Source organism: Vanessa cardui, chromosome 11 (genome assembly GCF_905220365.1).
Source record: "Vanessa cardui chromosome 11, ilVanCard2.1, whole genome shotgun sequence".
Classification (NCBI taxonomy): Eukaryota; Metazoa; Arthropoda; class Insecta; order Lepidoptera; family Nymphalidae; genus Vanessa; species Vanessa cardui.
In genome coordinates, this window is record NC_061133.1 from 3,008,124 (window position 1) to 3,025,213 (window position 17,090).

A 17,090-nucleotide genomic window follows, 5' to 3' on the forward strand; every position below is an offset into this window, starting at 1 on the left:
GACGATTTTAATTAAATTATTATCAAGGGCAATGTAAAGGAAGATTCAGTATTTATTTAAAATAATAAGGTTTAAAACATATTTAAAATTAATTAGTAAATAAAAGAAGCGAGTGTCGTATTTATAAAAAAAAAATGCGACAAATAACGATAAAACTAAAACCGTATGACGGCAATTATGAAAAAACATTATTTATGAATGCAATAACTTGAGGACAAGAATATTGTTTTTAGAATATACGGTGGTAAAAATTTATAAGTAATCTTATTCCTTGATACAATATTTAATAATATAATATAATAATTGTAATAAGTCAATTTGTGAATGCGTAAAATTAAACCTCAACAATATCTCTCTTACGTAACAATTGAAAAATAATTGACTTACTTCATTATAAAAGTACAGGGTTTCTATAACATGTTTTTTAAATACCTTAGACGTTACTCTCTACACTGACATTTCAATACATTAATGCACATTACAACGGTAACATTTTTGCCCACTAAAAGGATACAGTTTTTTTAGCGAGCAACATATCTGTTACTTGTCATTATGTCATAGTTCTCGTTCACCTGTCAACACATGCATAACGTATTTTACAGAAATATAAATAATCTAACAAAGGAAAATATTATTATCAATACGTTTACATTGTAACTTATTTGTAACAATGAGGGAATGATGTTTAAAATATAAACGCCCTTCAGATTTTAGTAAGGTTAAATAACCTATAGTGTGTGTTGATTCTCACAATTTTCATCACAACATTCGGTCGGAGAATATTCCTTTTTAAAGTATTTTTTCTGGACGAAATATAGTTCATAAGTAAGTAAATAGATTCCTAGTTATTCTGTTTACCATGCATTGTAATTTATATTAAATGTGATAATTGTTGAGATCTTGGTTATCAAAAACATTCAGTTTAAAAATTTTTGTTCTGTTAATTACGTAAAACGTTTTATTTCTTTACGAAACAATTGTTTTGTAAAATAAAATTTTTATTGTTTTCAAAAATATTAAAAGCATATGTTTGCTTAACTACTAAAGATAAAATATTTTTGAATATCACTAGAAATAATACCACACACCTGATCCGAGGGCTAACTAGTAACATATTTCTAATAAAGTAGATTTACTGACTATTAGGGTATGAAGCATGCTTGATTAAATGAATCTTGTTTTTTTTTTTCAAAATAATTCTTATTTTTCAGCTTAATGTTCTGTATTTTTTAGGATGCTGACATAAAGTACATGGTCATCAAAACTACTAAAATGTCATATCTAAGGATCCTGCATTGCACTTTATGTGTTAAACATGGAACAGTTAATTTATGTCCAAAATCAATGCTCCTAAAAAATTGTGTAAGTCTTACATATAGATAGATCTATTCACTCATGATCAGATGTGCACCTGCTGAAATATTTTTTAAATAAATTAACTTAACTTATTTTATTTATATTTCTTTACTGTCTTTGCTCTTGGTTTTCTCATGCACACAGGAACATCTTGTAAGCACAAAGTATCACTTATAAATGCACTCCAATGATAAATTAATGTTTGGAGCATGTCTTAGTTTGTGCAAAAAAATATGTATCATGAAGTTAAAAAAAACACATTTACAATTTATTCTACTTTTTTAGAGCTCTAAACCAATTCAACAGCTGGCAAATATATCTTTGTCCTGTCACCTTAGTAACAATTCACCTCTGACTACTCAAGCAGTAACGACATCCACAAAGAAAAAAAGTAAAAATGTTCCTCAAGATACAAGAATGTGGAAAGAAACTCCGACTCATGATGTTAAGAATAACTTAGTACAATATTCTATGATGCTCTCCAAATTTCGATTGACTTGTATGTACCAATTATTATTTTTAATTATTTATTTCATCAAATAGTTCAAGAAAATTAATATCTGTTTTTAAATTAATATTTGTGTATTAAGAAAGGATACAGATTTACAAGTTGAAATTGGCAATATTTTAAATTATGATACTAATTCAAGTTATTTCTTTGCAGCCCTAGTAGTAATGACTTCAATGGCAGGTTACACGCTCGCACCTGCTCCATTTGATTTAACAACATTTGCACTATGTACTGTGGGTACTGGTCTTGTAAGCTCTGCCGCAAATTCTATCAACCAATACCATGAAGTTCCTTTTGATGCACAAATGTCTAGAACTAAAAATAGAGTGCTTGTAAAAGGATTACTAGAGTAAGTATTTTATATTATTATATAATATAATAACAAATGATTTAATCATATTATTGAATACTATGAAAACTATAAAATAAATTATCTTAAATAATCCTAATATCAAAATAATATTTTTTCAGACCAGTACATGCTATAAGTTTTGCAGCAGCATCTAGTATTACTGGCCTCAGTGTATTATATTTTGGAGTTAATCCTTTAACAGCGGCACTAGGTGCTGGAAATCTTATTCTTTATTCCTTTATATATACACCATTGAAGAGAATATCAATAACAAACACATGGCTTGGCTCAGTTGGTAAATATTTCTTGCAGTGTGTTTATTTATTTATAAGTGTAACAAAATCATGTGTCACACTGTATATTATTGGCTTGTTTCCAATTTTTTTTAAGTAACAAAGAAAACAGTAAATTATTATTAATTTGCTCTAAAATATTCTAAGCTCATTCTTATATTAAAAGTGATGTTTAAATTTACTGCACATTAACTGTAATGGTTAAGTGATTATAATAATGTTAAATTTAATTAGTTTTATGACATTACTATGAATAATGCTACATTATTTATACCAATGAATAAAATTTACCTACTATGTAGGGGTACATCGGAACAATGAAATTCTATCTCTATAATATATATTACATATTTAATTAACAGTTTAGTTGTGATCAATAGGCTATTTGACTAGTTTTTAAAATCAATTTTATATTATTAATTAGAAGTTAAGGAACCCAGTAAAAGTTGTTTTTATTTTTAGTACATAAAATTCCACATTTAAAAAGCGCGCGAAATCGCTACTTGGACAATATGGCGCTGCTGGATCGGTGACGTCACTTACCTGTATTTAAATCTGGGATACATATTGTAGGAAAGCAAGGTTAACTAACAACCAAGTGACTTCATCATAAGCCCGCCCAATCAGGAGCGTTTAGAGTCACGTGCCGAACGTTTAAAAAATGCATTTTGTTTATGGATTTTTGAATAAATCAAGTGTTAACCATTTTTAAACTCACAATATTTATAACAATTATTGACACTATTTTTCGCATTGTCAAATAGCCTATTATCATTAATATTGTTAGAAATATGTTTATGCATTTAGAAGTTAAAAGTACTCATTGTAGCTGAATATTTTATTAGTTTATTATTTAAGCATTATATCACTGTTGTATTTATAAAAGATGATGTAATTCCACAGTTGGTGCCATCCCACCCTTGATGGGATGGGCCGGTTGTGCTGGCGGACTCGACGCGGGCGCGTTGGTGCTAAGCGCGGTGCTTTACTCGTGGCAGTTTCCACACTTCAACGCGCTCTCATGGAATCTAAGACCGGACTACTCGCGCGCCGGTTATAGGATGATGGCTGTTACTGATCCAGGTGAGAGTCTTGATATATTTTATAGATTTATAGAAATCGTCACTTGTGTCCAGTATTTAAAAAAATATATAGTTATGACTTAAATTAACTGTCAGGCTATTTTAAGTTTTAATTTGTGTGCTCCCAACATTGTTAAATATCTAAGACCTTGTTTCGTGGTCATAATCTGATTAGTTCATTTTTGAATTACAGCTTTATGTAGAAGAGTGGCTCTACGACATACAGGCTTCATAACCGCGACGTGCGTCGGTTCTTCTTATCTAGGAGTAACGAATATGTGGTTCGCGCTCGAGTCATTACCACTTAATATATATTTTATGTACTTAGGTAAAGTATTGATTTATTAAAATAAGTAGTGAAGCTTTTATAAATAATATTATTCCAAACAATAATTATTTAATAGCTCAACTTTTGCTTTGACTAGTCTGACTTATAATAATCATCTTTCAATTTCAGCATGGCAATTTTATAAAAAATCTGACAGCGGCAGTTCACGGAAACTCTTTAGATTCTCTCTAATTCACCTGCCAGCACTAATGCTGCTTATGCTAGTCAATAAAAAATATTGGAGTTCGAGTAAGACAGAAGAGCATACTGATACTTTAAAGATTCAAGATGTAAACAAACATCCTGAGTTTGCAAAAGGAATCACAGTATTGCCAAGGAGACCTGTTGTGGCGGCGCAGGATTCAAATATAGAAAATAACACTAATGCTTAGTTAATTACTACTAAAAAGTAGTATTTTTTTTGTAAATATTGTACAATTTACTATTGTGATTTTATTTATAGAATTGAGTGTAAGATAATAAATCGCCGGTTACCGAGATTGTTACATGTTTAAGTTATATTTTGATTGCAAATCAATTAGACGCTTAATAGGAAAAATCATGTAAATGAAATAGACAAATAATAAATCCTTATATTTATTTTGTTTTTGTTGGTATCATTTAAATTAAAAATCACTGTTGGAAATAGAGGTAATCTACATACATTCAAATAACATTCAGACTTGATTTAACATTAGACAAAGACGAAAAGTGGGTGTGAACAGATAATAATTAACAAATAAAATGAAATGTAACACTAACATAAGCCCACTGTCGTCGGCTGCAACACCATCGGATATCATCACAAATTGAGTAACAATCCTTCTTCAATGTTTTATTTCCTGAAAAAAAAAAAATATTGGAAATTATTGAATGATTTATCATTACTAATATGTACTCAAATATAATGCAGAACTAGGAAGATAAAGTCTTTATTTACTTCGCTTTCTTGGGATTGCGGTCGCGATCCCTGCTTTCGTCGCGTGATCGCTTCTGAGACTTATGGTCGCTGGAGCTGTGTTTCTTATGGTCGCCGTTTGACTTGCTGTGCGACTTATCCCGGTCACGACCGTGATGTGACTTATCACGATCATGATGTGACGACTTGTGTTTGTCACGGTTCTTTGACGGACTGCAAGAAAATGACGAGTGTTAATCATAAGTGTTCTATTTTTATACAAATAACAAATAGGAATAAAGGGCAAAAAGTGGGAAAATTTAACAAATTTATTGAGGACTTTTATTGTGAAATTTACGAAATAAAATCTCCATTTCAAGAATGATCGAGTCTCACGATTTATTTCTTAGCTGTGTCTCAAATGATTTATAACATAAATTTTAACAAAAATGATTTACCTTGAAGTTAAGTGAACTATGAACACTCACCTGCTGTTGCTGTGTTTGGAGGGACTTTTATGGCTTGAACTCTTGTGATTCGAACTTGAGCTCTTATGATTTGAACTGGAACTCTTATGATGAGAACTTGAACTTTTGTGGTTTGAGCTCTTATCGTGTTTACTCTTCTTACCCTCTTCTTCGTAGGGTCGTCGATCACGCCCACCCTTACGTTTGCGGTCGAAGTCTTCTCGGTCGAAAGTACGTTCCTTTTTATCTTCTTCGGCTGCTTCACGTTCCAAATCCGACCAATCTTTACCAGATTCTTCATCCTCTTCTGTAAGTGTAATAGAAAATTGTTCATGATCAAAACTTTTAAAGAATATCTTAAGAGTTTTGTATAGTGTCTTTGTTTACTTAATAATCAGTTATTTGATAAGCTAATTATGATATGTAACATATTACTTACCTCCTTCACTGTCGCCCGAACCGTCTGACACATCGGATGCTTCAGAGTCGTATTCAGAATCGTCTTCTGATTCTTCTTCCGTTTCAGCGTCGGTGGGCTCGTACGCGTCATCTTCTTCTTCAGAATCTTCCTCCTAAAATAAAATAATTGTAAAGTAACAGCCCTCAAATTTCCCACTGTTGGGCTAAGGCCACCTCTCCCATTAAGGAGAGGGTTTGGAACATATTCCACCACGCTGTTCCAATGCGGGTTCGTGGAATGCATATTTCGATGAAATTAGACCCTTACCGCCGAGCACGGGATAAAATATAACCACAAATTATATATACTGGTGCTTGCCTGGGTTTGAACACGAAATCATCGGTTAAGATGCATGCGTTCTAACTACTGGGCCATCTCAGCTCTTGAGTAATTAATATCGAAGTCAAAAAAATCTCAAAACTAATTATACTAACAATAAAACGTAACAGCAATATTAAACCTATAGACGCACTATTTGATACACATCTAATATAAAATATTCTTATTTTTTTTATATGAACAGGTATAAACCAAACCTGTTGCTCATTTTCGGCGTCCGATTCGGGGTCTAAGAAGGACCAGCCTCCGTTATCAAAGAAACCCTCGATATCGTCTGTTATGGTCTTCATGACTTTCGTCCAGTTCAAGGACTGAATACCTTCCGAGTAACGGATGTCACAGGAGCTGAAAGAAAAAAAAAATTAAGTAACTTGGGAAACACTGGTCCATATTTCAGAGGCAGTAATAAAAAAGAAATAAACAACACTTACTTGAGCCATTCCTTAACATGGTCGAGCATGTTCATGGGGACGGCGTTTACCATGGCAACCTTCTTCGCGTAATCTTTGAAAACAAACACCATATCGAAGTTCTTGAGATGGAACTGAACACGCTCAAAGTGTACGAGTTCGACGTCTTCCAGCGCGATGACGAACGGCGGCCACTCTGTGAGGTTGACGAGCGCTCCCGACGTGGGCTGCAGCAGCACTGTACTGCGGAACGGTGCACCGGGGAAGCCCAGCTCCCTGCAGATTAAAACGAGCATGACTTATTACTGAATATTCTTAAATGGTCCATACTTATTCAATTCCAATTATAAATAATAAATAAATAAATATGAGACAACATCACATACACTACTCAGATCCCAATGTAAGTAGCTGAAGCACTTGTGTTATGGAAAATCAGAAGTAACGTAGGTACCACAAACATCCAGACTCAAGACAACATAGAAAACTAATGATATTCTATATCGACTCGGCCGGGAATCGAACCCGGGACCTCGGAGTGGCGTACCCTTGAAAACCGGTGTACACACCACTCGACCACGGAGGTCGTCAAAAATAATATATTCCATGTGACTGTAAGAATGAATGTAATAATAATAATATATAATACAATATAATTATTATCAAATTTAACTTTACTACTAAGGTTCTAGTAACAACTTTGAAGGCATTCAAAATTTAAAACTCAATTTGATGAAGTTGTCAACTTGACTTTTTTTTTTATGGAATAGGTGGCAAACGAGCAGGAGGCTCACCTGATGGAAAGTGGTAGTCACTTTCCATGAGGTGAGGTTTCCATGTCACCGCCCATGGACATCTGCAACACCAGGGGGCTTGCAGGTGCGTTGCCGGCCTTTGAGAAAGGAGTAGGCTCTTTTCTTGTGCTTGATAATGACAATAGACGACAAATAGAACGACGCGTCACCTGAACGGCGTGTCGAACTCGACCTCCTGCTTGGTCATGTTCTCGACGCGCTCGCAGAAGCTCTTGAAGGCGACCTTGAGCTTGTGACGCAGCTCGCGCTCGCTCTGCTCCGCCGCCAGGTCGTCGCGGTCGTGCATGTGCTGGTGCTTGCCGAGGTCCGTCGTGATCTCTCCCACCTCCGTGTAGAATTGAACGTCCACGTGCTTTTTCTTTCCTGGAACATACCGTGTCGTGACGAGGCTGTTTCTTAGCTATACATCAAATATCGTCGATACAGGATCAAAGTTGACTAATATTGACTGTTATAAGTAATTGGATGTTTTTTTCTGATGGATGTTTTTGTAGTATTATCTTCTTGGTGGTAGGGCTTTGTGCAAGCCCGTCTGGGTAGGTACCACCCACTCATCAGTTATTCTACCGCCAAATAACAGTACTCAGGATTGTTGTGTTCCGGTCTGAAGGGTGCACTCACCCTTCAGACCGGAACACCGGAACAGCCAGTGTAACTACAGGCACAAGGGACATAACATCTTAGTTCCCAATGTTGGTGGCACATTGACGATGTAAGGAATAGTTAATTTTTCTTACAGCGTCATTGTCTATGGGCTATGGTGACCACTTACCATCAGGTGGCCCATATGCTCGTCCGCCAACCTATAATATAAAAAAAAAAAAAAATTATATGTATGTAAATTAAAAAATATATACTCACCAAACATTATAGCATGTTTTAAATGGAAATGTAATAAAATTATCATCTCTCCATCACATGGTTGAAAGAATGCATTCTTTATGTTGTTGTACAAAATGTCAACTTTGTCTCCCCTAACTGACGTAAATCTAAAACCGTTTGAATGTGCTTCTAGAGACCCGCTCATACGCTTTGTGACTATGTTGGGTCTGATGTACAAGTCTTTAAGTTTTGGATTTCCTTTACTCTGAGAAAGAACTAAGGTGTCCTGTTTAACAAGATCCTCCTTTTCTCTCTCCTCTGCTTCTCGAGTTTTAAACTTTTTCTGTACTTCCTTAATAAGTCTGAATCCAGTGTTCAAATTTGACGATGGTGGTGATATTTCACCAGGCTCTTTCGTGTTTGTACTTCTATATGTACTGAAAAAGATTAAACAAAAATATAACCAAATCCCTTCATATTATTGTAGCTTACTTTTTTCAATATTCTTTTCAGAAACTTACACTTCTTTAACAAAGGTGGCATCGGGCTGTGCGTAATTACCGCCCTCGTTTCTGCCCATGGTGGCTCCAGGATGGAAGAAGTTTATCCTGAGATATGTGTAATCTCCCTCCACCGACTGTGATATATTCTTAATTGTAGATATATGGAATGGTACTGGGACGCCGAATATAGGCAGAATTACGGTTTCGTATTTACGATCTGAAATATTAAATATTTCATATCTTAGTTTCGCTTTATTAATAAAATTAAAAATAGAATATTAAATTTTACATAAATCGAATTAAACATGAATGTACGAAATAAATCTTTTTTTATTATTGATCACCTCTTTTATTCAAATTATTAATATTACTATTATCATAATCATAACAATGCTGTTTTAACTTTTTGTATTAGTAATAATTGAAAGCTTAATTAAATTGGAGTCGAGATGACCCAGTGGTTAGAACGCGTGCATCTTAATCGATGATTGCGGGTTCAAGCCCAGGCAAGCACCTCTGTTTCATGTGCTTAATTTGTCTTTATAATTCATCTCGTGCTCTGCGGTGAAGGAAAACATCGTGAGGAAACCTGCATGTGACAAATTTCATAGAAATTCTGCCACATGTGTATTCCACCAACCCGCATTGGAACAGCGTGGTAGAATATGTTCCAAACCCTCTCCTTAATGGAAGAGGAGGCCTTAACCCAGCAGTGGGAAATTTACAGGCTGTTACTTTACTTTACTTTACTTTAAATTAAATTGCTGTGTGAAATTTCCCAAGTAAAAAAATACATATGGAACATATTTACTTACCAACATATAATTTCAGCTCTTTAACCTCATTTTCTCTCGGCATTTGACTGACGGTTTTGTACGAAACTGTGCTTTTCCTTATCTTTTCACTGTCTTTCCCGCTTGATTGCTTCGCTAACCTTTCCTTGGCCTTTTCATTGAGAGCAATCGCAAGTTCCCTCTGATGTTCCTTACGTTTCTCCTCCGAGGAATGTTCAGTTCTAAGCTTCGATTCCATTACAGCAGTTCTTTTGCCACGGCCTAAAAATGTTTGCTAAATAATGAAACAATTCCAACACATTTTATTTATATAAATTTTATTTTTAATGTCGAGCTGACTACTTAATATAACTTGTAAAAATATTTTAATTTTTCTATTAAAAACACTTATGTTTATTAATCTTCAAAATATTGATGTTAAAGAATTTTCACATGCCCACATAAAAAAATATTATTATTAAATATAGATATATTACAGTACAACCTCCTTTTTTAAGTTGGTTTAAAAGATGAGGGACTTACTATTATCATTTAAAATAAATGTACATACTAAACTCATTATATATTTACAAATGGATAAAAAAAAATAACTAAACTAAAAAGCTATATTTTTTTAATTAAAATATTTCTAAGCCTTTACTAGGTTATAAAATAAGAAAACAACTTTAAATGTTAATATCAAAACTGCATGCATATAGGTTACAAAATCAAAAACTCACCTCCATTTTCTATCCATCCACGATTGCATGGAAGGAAATAAAAAAAACATATGAAAAATCACAATAGAAAGTTAATATTTACAAAGAATAAATAACATGAAAAAGTAACAGATAGTCTTTTACCAACAATTTGTACACTGTTAAAATATAATTTAGAATTTTTATTATATACCTATTCTTGGTACCATTCTATAATATTGCACTTAAGTAAATATACAAAAGTTGCTTGATATTATGTTTTATAATATAAATTAGTATATTTAAAAATAAATTGCAGTGAAAAAATAATTGATTATATATTACAAAAAATGACTTTCCATTGAAAGTATGTTAATCTATTTACAATTTTATACAGAAGGGTGTTAGTTGAAAATTTTATTTATTAAATTTTAATTTGTTTGTAAAGGAAAAACAGTCCCATTGAAATTGTAAACAAGAACAAATATTAAAAGTTAGATCAAAACAAGTAATAGATCAGTGTGTTTATTTTGATAATAAATAAAATAGTCAAACACCCTGTATATAGCTGAATAATATCAGCAATTTTTTCCATCCTTGATACTTACCCAGGATTTCTGTTTTGTTTTCTTTTTCTTCTTCCTCTTCTTCATCATCATCTTTAAGGAAAATACCAATGTTTTTGATCTTCTTCTTAGACAGCGTGAGAAGTGAAGCTGGCTGTTCTTCATGTACCAGTACCGTGTCACCAACAAATAATGCATATGTCTAAAAGAATTATAATAATGTATCATCATATGAATTTATACGCATATTGTCACAACAACAACTTAAATAAATAAATTCCCACTGCTGGGCTAAAGGCCTCCTCTCCCTTTGAGGAGAAGGTTTGGAACATATTCCACCACGCTGTTCCAATGCAGGTTGGTGGAAATATTTTCACACATAACCTTAATTTTTATATACTTAGAGAAAATAAGATTAGATACTAGTATTATATGCAGTTTTTATATTAAAAATAATGAATTGAAAGTTAGTGGCGAAACTTAATGACTAAGTAAAACAATCATGAATAGTTATTTACTAATATGTTTTTACCTTTCCTTCTTTTTCCGTTGCAGCACTGTTAGTAAGATTGGCTAACCCAATATTAATGTTGAACACCATGCCTTTCCTTGCTACGATTGATGTTTTTGGACCAATCACAATTGAGCTCTCACGAAACTCTATACCCATAGCAAATCTGTAATGAAAAAATAATTTATACATAACAGAACATAACTAAAACATTACTCTAACAATGACAATGATTAAAAAACACTACAATAATTAATTGTAAAGTACACTTACCCAAATGTTTTTGTAAGATTATCAACAAGTTCTGGTTTCTCTTTCTTAGCTAATGCCAAGCCAGCTTCATAAACTGATGAGAGCTTGGCACCAGCCACGAGATGTTTCATAACCTCCTCCTCTACGTTCAAGAGAAAATTGTAATTGCTTTGTACATGATCTGTTGGGTTGACTAACAAAGTACGTACAATATTTGAACAATACGACTTGTATCTTGCACCCAGCGAACAAACAATGGCACCAAAATGGAGATGATTTTTATCCGACACAGCACTAAATTTGAGACTGTAGTTCCCTCCAGATTGTATTATAGGTGGATAGCACATATCAACTTGACTTGTATCCACACCAGTGACATATTTCTTATCTGATATGGCAGCTTCAACACCTTCAGCTAATTTTGAATGTTTTACTTTCTGTAAATAAACAGATAAAAAAGTATTATTTTTATTATTATTAATGCACAGCTTTACTAAATAATTTAAATGATCCATTTCATAAGAACTTTGTAAAGAAGTATACAGATCCTATTAGATATACCGACATTATATTGACATAACTGGGCCATAAATCTAGTAGAAATTAAAATAATATTTGAAGTGAACACAATCTAAATGTGGATATGAAATGTCAATTTGTACAAAAATGAATAAAAAGATTACAAACTATATTCATATTACTAATGATAAAAAGATTATATTCAAATTTTAATACATGTAAAATAGTACCTTATCTGAATCAATTATTTCCATAATTTGATCCTTTAAATACTTTGTGAATACATCAACTGTGACTAAGCAGGCCTTCTTTATCGTGATAACTTCGGAGTCCTCCTTAGGCGCCATTAACAGTGCTACTGAAGAGCTTATGTCGAGACTTTCAAATTTCTCTGCTTTCATAGCATTCTTCCAGCTTTCACAAAATTCACCGGGATAACTGTCTTTTGCGAAAACTCCAAGTGTTTTGCCTGATTTAGATTTTTTAATCTCTTGTACAAGTTTATTGAAATTTTCTTTGTCATGGTCGTTCTAAAATCAGTGTTAGATATTGACATTGAAATTGTTTGAAATAATATAAACATTTCAAAAAAGTTTTGGCACTAAGTACTCCACACTTCTTCAATGCTGGTTGATAGATATTATTTAAACTTATAATCATTAGCTACACTATCCATAGTGGCTCTATTAAAAAAAGCAACTTGTGTCTGTGGCCACTTACAGATTGTATGTTTAAAATTTTATTTTTCTATTAATAATAGACATAAAAGGTAATGAAAACCACTTACTCTGTCTCTTATAAGAAGTTTAACAGGCGGCAGATCTGTTTCTTCTTTCCCATTTTCAATTTGTCTTAAAAATTCTATTTTCTTTTTACTTGCCAGAAAACACATGCTCTGTTCTGTGAGGACTGTGATCGTATCTGGTAGCTCATATCCAAATAGCCAAGTCTGACAAATAAAATAAAAAAAAAAAATTATTGACAAAGTATGAATCACAATCTTTTATAAATATACTGTAATGACAATTATTTAAATTACATAAAATTGACATGAATAATATTATGAAATATTATAATAATATGTTTCTGCGCACATCGTAAGTACTAACAAATGCAAACCTGTAATGCGGTGGATTTGCTGTAAAGTGTATCTTCGTCAACTCCGACGCAAGAGACTAAGCAGTCAACCTTAGCAAGCACATCATCGCTTTTAGAATCCGCAGCAGCAGTCTGGAAGAGTCAACATGTGGAAGAAATGAAAAGAAACAATTGCAAAGATATACCTATCATGCTTATTTTGACCAACCTTCCACGCCGCGTACAGTCTTTTCATACGCCTATAAAATGTTTCTTTATCAAGAGATATATTAGACATCGTGAAAAATGTTTTGTACCCTAACTACTAGTAAGATTCTTTGTAACAACGCCTCAGAAATGAAATAAATAGGACCGTTTTCTCGACATTACAATATTACAAATTTTGACAGCAAACAAGAATGGCGGGCGTTTACGCTTTATTTCTTTTTTTTTTGTCTATACTCTATAGAAATGATTGGATTCTAGTGAATCAGCTTTTATAACCATCTTGTTGTAAAAAATATTTTGACTACTTTATTGATAGTATAGATAGATACTACTTCAATCTTTCAAAATTTCATCAGGCAATTCAATCTAATTAAAAGAATTTTACAATATTAATTATGTAGATACTTTCTTTTGTGTGTGGGACTACATCCTTGATTTTTTTCAAAATAAAATTAAATAAAAATAATAAAATATAAATTATTATTAAAAAAAGGAACTTTGAAAATTAGACCTAATGATCAGGTTGATGGTAAGTGGTCACGAGCGTCCATAGACATTAGACATTAAACTTAATAAAATTTAATTAATCCTTAGAAGGCAGATTCATATTAGGAAATTAAGGAATATTTCAATTCAAATTCATACATTTATTGAAGGAATGTTTTGTTTAAACTATACTATAATATATATAAACTTAAGCCATTTTTTATCGTTTGCTGAAACATAGGGCATGAATTAAAAAAATATAGTTCACACAAAAAATAAAATTGAAAATAAAAAACAAATAATAAAAAAATAAGTTCATGTCGCAGGAATAATATATCTGTGAAATGTGAACCACAGGAACTTTTCTCTGCTGAATGTCTAATGTCTATTGTTGTGTACAAAACAAAAATAAACCAAAGATGAAAGAAAACAACGAATGAACTTACGACAACTTGATGCAGAATAAATAGTAAATACCTAATTGCAATGTTTTAAAAGTTTGTTTTGACTTCAAAAATATGAATAAACTTCAAGAACACGTTTATTTAACTGAGAGTATATTAAGAAATCTAAAGCAAAACCGCATTGTAACAATATTAGATTTTGTGCAAGAAGATGCAGAAAAATTATCAACTTTAACGAAACTAAATCTTCCACAGATTTTAGAAATAAGACAAGCTATATTTAATAAACATTCCGCAAACTTGATCAGTGGATCAACTTTATTTGTAAATAATATAACTTCTAAAAAGTTTATACACACAGGTATTAATAGGTAAAAAAATAATACATAAAACCAAAACATGTTCTATCTAGAAACGTTAATTGCAGATTAAAGTGTGTTTCAGTTTGGATGCCACATTGGTCAGTGGTATACCTGTGGGGCTCATAACTGAAATATGTGGGCTGGCAGGCTCTGGAAAATCGCAACTTTGTATGCAATTAGCAATTAATTGTGTAAAAGAGTCGAATAATATAGTCCTTTATATTGACACTAAGGGTGATTTCTCTGCAGTTAGAATACAAAAGGTTTTAGAAGCTCATGGCTTATCACATAAGGTGCCTACTAAAACTTTTTATTTATATTTGATCCCCAATTTAAAAAATATATCAAAATCTTGAACTTCATTTTTAGGACATGGCAGTTATAATGTTAAAAATAAGAGTTGTTTATGTATGGAATATGGAAGAATTGATAAAACTGTTAGAAAATATCAAAAATGGTGTTCTTAAAAGTGAAAATTTGTCAATGATAATTGTTGATTCATTGCCATGTCTTATGTTTCAACATTTCGGAGATAATAATAACATGGGTAAGAACACATACATTTTTATAAAAAAATCTACTTTGGGTTTAAGTTTTGTGAAAACATATAAATATAAATATAAAGTAAGGATTTAAAGTAATAAAAATAAAAAAGAACAAGAAGGATTAAATGTAAGGAAAGTTTGACTTTAATCCAATTCACCAACATTTTTAATAAAAGTGTTTATTTATATATTTATTTAAATTTGTTCCAGGATTAACATATTTAAATAGAGTTGTCAATTATAGTAGATACATTAGTAAAGAGTATCAAGTAGGTTTCATATTTGTTAATATTCAAACACGATGGGTTGACCAAGATATTATCGATCCTGAAGGTAAAGACATGAAATAAGTTTTATGACTAATATTTAAATAAATATTGACATAATTTATTTATTCACAGATACTGAGACTGCATGTAGTACAAAAGATTTAACATATAATGAAAAAAGAACCCGGTGCCTTGGGAAGTACTGGAAAACTATACCAGCTTTAGTATTGGTGTTAGAAAAATTGAAACTTGAAAATAATAGTTGTGTAACAATTAAAGTTTTAGTTACAAATCATAGTAACCCTTCTGCTGTAAAAAGTTGTATTATAAATGTAAATGCTCAAGGAGTCATTTAATTTTGAGTTTTTCATTATAATTTTTAAATAATCTAAGCACTGCATTCTTTTCAATATTCTATGGTATTTTTTAAAAATTTGTAAAATTATTAATTAAAATTATTTCAAAATGTGATTAAAAATATAAATAATTAAAAAAGAAAATGATAATCTCAAACAAGCAAGTATATTTTCTATGCCAGTAGACTACCTATCTTATAGTATCATATTTTATAGGTTGATTGTTTTTTCTAATAGATGTTGACATTTATACATATATATTGCAATTTATTTACACACGTTTTATTAACGGACTTCAAAAAAGGAGGTGGTTTATTCTACCCGTATATAAGGTCCGCGATTTCTTAAAAAGTTCTGATACGACTTTGATGGGGTTTTTGTTGTGTTGACAACAACACATTTAGATTGAATATAAATATCAATTTTACATCTATAAAACTACAAATCATACTCCAAAATTTGGTACAAAATAATCATTCAATATGTCTAATTATTAATTTTATCTCTATGTATTATAATATATTCAGGATTGAATATTGATTGATTGTCTTGCTGGTTGTCAATGAAAGCATATTATTAGCTGTTAGCACAGATAACAATTTTTCTACATAATACATATGTCAGTATCGCAAAAATCAGGGTTGTACTGGCGAGTTTTCTAAACGATTTGCTTATTCGACAACGTTATTGCTGCTATTCATTTATATTATAGAGATACGCATATTGTTCCGGCGAAATAGTACAGCTTGATTTTGATATCTTTGTATTTCGGTTTCTTACATTTTTTGGAACATTTTTCATCCTTTTGTAGGCTTTTTTTCTCTATTTTTCCATATTGTGGACACAATGGAATGACTATGTTCACATTTTCGCTCCCGCCTCTATTACGCGTATCAGTAAAATGTTTTCGTAAATAAACAATGATTTTCTCTTACTTTCTATGTTTACAGTTTGAAAGTTTGTTGGCAACGAAGAATATGATAACGTTTAGATAATGGCTCCTAATAACAACAGTCAATCCCAATTTATAAACAGCAGAACGGATTTCTTAGAAAGTTCGAGTAGAATTATTACGAAGTTCTGATGAGAGGGTGGTACCTACCCAGTTGGGCCAGAATATTCAAATATTTCTCTTGCAAAATATATATATTCTTATATAAAAATCAAAAGTAGTGCTATGATATACCTGACATTTTCTCGAAATCAATTCAAATATACTTAATACGACAAATATAAAATAAAAAAATATTATTTATATTCGATTTATATTTGAATATCGTAATAAAATAATAAATACGTATAATTAAAAAGCATTCCTTGTCTGAACTTTCATCTGTATAAAGTACGTTTTCTTGATGCCGATTCATTCGATGTTTGTACGTCACTAACTAGTCTTTGAGCTTCGATT

At 31.7% G+C, this 17,090-nt stretch overlaps 3 protein-coding genes across 4 annotated transcripts; 2 read left to right on the forward strand and 1 right to left on the reverse strand.

Annotated features, from left to right (window-relative positions):
* The first annotated feature begins 539 nt into the window (after positions 1-539).
* Positions 540-4,529, forward strand: LOC124533474 (protoheme IX farnesyltransferase, mitochondrial). Of its 2 annotated transcripts, none has more exons than XM_047108783.1 (8): positions 540-825; positions 1,212-1,362; positions 1,642-1,855; positions 2,021-2,216; positions 2,339-2,514; positions 3,416-3,595; positions 3,788-3,922; positions 4,052-4,529. In XM_047108783.1, the coding sequence occupies exons 2-8, from the start codon at positions 1,252-1,254 to the stop codon at positions 4,312-4,314; spliced, it is 1,275 nt and encodes a 424-aa protein (XP_046964739.1). In that variant the 5' UTR covers positions 540-825; positions 1,212-1,251; the 3' UTR covers positions 4,315-4,529. The 2 variants fall into 2 exon arrangements, with proteins under 2 accessions (XP_046964739.1, XP_046964738.1); XM_047108782.1 differs by having other exon boundaries at positions 1,234-1,362.
* On the reverse strand, positions 4,504-13,476 carry LOC124533472 (FACT complex subunit spt16). The gene is made up of 18 exons (XM_047108776.1): positions 13,262-13,476; positions 13,075-13,185; positions 12,743-12,904; positions 12,186-12,485; positions 11,458-11,873; positions 11,206-11,350; positions 10,716-10,875; positions 10,150-10,158; positions 9,452-9,691; positions 8,655-8,853; positions 8,173-8,570; positions 7,461-7,674; positions 6,518-6,772; positions 6,284-6,431; positions 5,727-5,859; positions 5,309-5,594; positions 4,863-5,054; positions 4,504-4,764 (listed from the first exon to the last, which is right to left on the reverse strand). The coding sequence occupies exons 1-18, from the start codon at positions 13,328-13,330 to the stop codon at positions 4,758-4,760; spliced, it is 3,444 nt and encodes a 1,147-aa protein (XP_046964732.1). The 5' UTR covers positions 13,331-13,476; the 3' UTR covers positions 4,504-4,757.
* A 417-nt stretch (positions 13,477-13,893) lies between these two features.
* LOC124533475 (DNA repair protein RAD51 homolog 4) lies at positions 13,894-15,731 on the forward strand. Its single transcript, XM_047108784.1, has 5 exons — positions 13,894-14,521; positions 14,595-14,805; positions 14,882-15,059; positions 15,268-15,390; positions 15,459-15,731. Exons 1-5 carry the CDS (start codon positions 14,265-14,267, stop codon positions 15,680-15,682), a joined length of 993 nt encoding a protein of 330 aa, XP_046964740.1. The 5' UTR covers positions 13,894-14,264; the 3' UTR covers positions 15,683-15,731.
* Positions 15,732-17,090: the final 1,359 nt, after the last annotated feature.